Here is a 3,443-nt window from a genome sequence, read left to right as displayed (position 1 = left end):
GGTCAGCTGCCCCTTCTCCCCTCCCTCCCTCCACTCTGCTGCTGCTGCTGCTGCTAAGTCGCTTCAGTCGCGTCTGACTCTCTGCGACCCCATAGACAGCAGCCCACCAGGCTCCCCCATCCCTGGGATTCTCAAGGCAAGAACACTGGAGTGGGTTGCCATTTCCACTCTGCAGTCCCCACCAAAGCTGGCTGGTGGTAGCCTGCTTGCCGATCACCTCCTGACAAAGCAGGACATTCTGTTAGAGAGACATTGGGCTGATCTGAGGGTCAGGGGAGGCCCCAGGGCAGAGTTCTTTTCTCTGGGCAGGGGTGTGCAAGCCCACATTTTGCTAGAGAAGGCAGAGGAGGGGTTGCCACCACTGTCCTTGGCAGGGGCCCTACACCCAGCCCACGATTCGTGAAGAGGCCTCCCCGGTTTCTCTAAGAAGTCCTTCTTTTTAACCTTTTCCAGAGACCTTGAGGTCGTGTAGGATGTAGTCAGGAGGGCTGCATGGGGGTGAGGCAAGAAGGCTGGGGAGACACGTGCCGGGGGGACACGCGGCCAGTCCGTGGGGATCAGGTGAGCTGGACATGCCGGGTAAGGACACAGACACCTCCCTGTGACCCGCCTGTAACTGCCCACCACCACCCCAGCCATGGGGCATCAGTGGGCAGGAGCGCAGGGCGGAGGAGGAGGGGCTGACACTCAGCTTGTCAGGCTTCTTCTGAGGCACAGGCATGGGAACGCCCTGGGGCCGGACCAGGGCCAGGTTCTCAGTGAAGGGCTTGAAGTCTGAGTAGTAGCCTCCTGGCTGCCGGATCGGGCGCATCTCATCCTTCTGGAAAATGATCTTGTCCCCTGGGTACATCAGGGCTGTAAGCAGGAGGAGAAACATGGCCTGTCAGCCCGAGACCCGTCCCCAACCCCAGCCTTTGGGGCCAAGGGGGGCTATTTTTAAAAACAAATTCACATTCTTGTTTGAAAAGATTTTCCTTATATACATTTTTTTTTTTTTTACTTTATTTATTTACTTTTTCTTTTGGTCTCCAGTGGCACGTGGGATCTTAGTTCCCCGACCAGAGATCAAACCCACAGTTCCCTGCACGGGAAGCTTGGAGGCTTAACCATTAAGCTACCAGGGAAGTCCCTTTACTTTTTATTTTTAAATGATGGTAGGTTCACAGCAAGTTGCAAAAAATAGTGCAGCAGGTCCCCGAGTCCTTCCCCAGCACACCCCCTCCCCGATGGTGGTGAGTGCGTCCTGGCAGCATGCTGTCGGGAAGTGGGGCTGGCAGGCTACCACTCAGGGGACCACAGATGAGGGCGCCTGTTCAGAACCAGGGCGGCGGTGGCCCCGAGGCCTGGCTGCAGGTAGGAGGGAGCGTGGCCCCACACCCTGCTCTGCAGGGGCCGCCTGCTCAGGAGTCCCTGAAGGAGGGAGGGAGGCCTCACCCAAGACATCACTGGGTTAACTTAGACTCGGTGGGTGGTGGGTTTTCTCGTGCAGAAGCAGCACTCCCGCCACTGCCGCGCAGGGCTCGCCCCAGCGTCTCCTGTTCTGGATACAGTGGTGGAGGTTCACTCTCCAGGTTATTAATTGTTTTTAAGGTTTTTTTGTTTGTTTGTTTTTAGTTGGTGAATCAACTACAGTTTATTGCTTAGAATGCCCCCTCCTTATCTGGCCAACACAAATGTATTTCTTTATTTACATTATCTATTTTGGCTGAGAGGCTTGTGGGATCTTAGTTCTCCGACCTGGAATGGAACCCATGCCCCTTGCTTTGGAAGCTCAGCGTCTTAACAAATGGACCACCAGGGAAGTCCAAGACTTTTTTTTATTTTTTTGATATTTATTTATTTGGTTGCAGCAGGTCTTAGTTGCCAGGGAATTTCAATCTTTAGTTGCAGCATCTGGGATCTAGTTCCCCGACTAGGGGTTGAACTCAGGCCCCTTGCAGTGGGAGCATGGAGTCTTAGCCACTGGACCACCAGGGAAGTCCCAAGTTTTTAATGTTTATTTGGGTAGAGGGCAGGGATTGCACAGGTGAGAAGGGAGAGTAGGGAAGGGGGAGATGGGCAACATCATCATTTTTAAAAGGTTTACATGATTTTTAAACTACATTTTTTAATGTATATACATATAGGAGTTTTAAAAAATGACTTATAGAGCTAATCCATGTGAATAGCAAATAAATAAGAAAAAGAGATTTGTGAAAGGACAGTCGTTAAATATTATTGGTGGTCAACTCTGGCTGGGGGATTTTGTTTTGTTTTGTTTTCAAAAATGTAAATGAGCAAGATTTATCTATAAAATTAGGGGGAGCAGAACAATAAAGCTATATTCAGTGGAGAGGGGAAATGCCTCGATGTTCTAGAAGTCTGGCCCATGAGCTTGAGGTCTGGGATCTGAGCCCACCAAGCTCTAGCCTCAGGCACAGACCTGGAAGTGCCAGGGTTTGTGCTTCTGGTCTCTGTCTTAAGGACAGGCAACAGACAGTGGCCAGGACAGCAGCCAGAGATGGACTAGCGTCTTTCCCATTTTAGACCAGTCAGAAGCAAAAGGAAGCCCACCCACAGATGTGCCTATGTGCTCATGAGTGAGGGATCCTGCAGACAGGTGAAGCTCAGCTGTGTGCAGGCCCAGGAGCCAGCAAAAGCCGGTGGTGGAGAGACTCAGTAAAGCCTCGATCCTCTCTGGTGGGGACGGACCAGCCGGCATGTCTGGGGCGAGACCTAGCCCGCAGGAGCTGTCGTGTGCCTGGGAATCCTGCCTGCATTTTAGAACACCTGCAGCCCCACCGCACGCCAAGCCCAGGTGATCTGGGAGCATGAGGCTCCCCGAGGAAGGAGGGAGGGAGGATAAAAGTCAGGGTCGAGAGCTGTGGGGTCACCTGCCATATCTCTGCCCTCCTGGCCCAGACGGCGGCAAGCGGCTGCCCAGGCGAGGGGTGTGCAGCTTGTGCGGGAGACAGTGACCATTTAGGCTGGTTGGCCTGTGTTCCTGAAGGCCCTTGGCCACTTCCTCTTGTATAGACCTTTTATGGCCTGACTTGTATCCCCCCAAATTCATATATTGAAGCTCTGACCCCTAGAATTTGTATTTGGACATGAGGCCTTTCAAGAGGTGATAAAGCTAAAATGAAGCCACTAAGGATGGGCTGCATCCAGTCTGACTGGTGTCCTTAGCAGAGGAAATGTGGGCGCAGAGACACAGCAGGGGCGCATGTGTGCACGGAAACAACCGTGTGACTAGACAGCCAGACAGTGACTGTCTGGAGGCCACGGAGAGCGATCTCAGAGGACATGAACCCTGCCAGCACCTTGATCTTGGACTGTCTGCCTCCAGAATGGTGAGAAAATACCTTTCTGCTGTGTAAGCCCCCAGTCTGTGGTGTTTAGTTACAGCAGTTCTACCAAACTAATACAAGACCCAAGGTCCTCTACACTGAGCGTTTGTTTCC

At 52.6% G+C, this 3,443-nt stretch overlaps 1 protein-coding gene across 1 annotated transcript in view; it reads right to left on the bottom strand.

Annotated features, from left to right (window-relative positions):
• EFCAB12 (EF-hand calcium binding domain 12) overlaps positions 1 to 3,443 on the bottom strand; it is an 18,338-nt gene that overhangs the window by 2,473 nt on the left and 12,422 nt on the right. Inside the window, exon 7 of the mRNA XM_010862453.1 lies at positions 693 to 855. Within this exon, the coding sequence (XP_010860755.1) occupies positions 693 to 855 (163 nt within the window). The remainder of the gene's footprint in view (positions 1 to 692; positions 856 to 3,443) is intronic.

This window comes from Bison bison, unplaced genomic scaffold (genome assembly GCF_000754665.1).
Source record: "Bison bison bison isolate TAMUID 2011002044 unplaced genomic scaffold, Bison_UMD1.0 scf7180017864482, whole genome shotgun sequence".
NCBI classification, from domain to species: Eukaryota; Metazoa; Chordata; class Mammalia; order Artiodactyla; family Bovidae; genus Bison; species Bison bison.
This window is presented reverse-complemented; position numbering and strand designations above follow the sequence as displayed.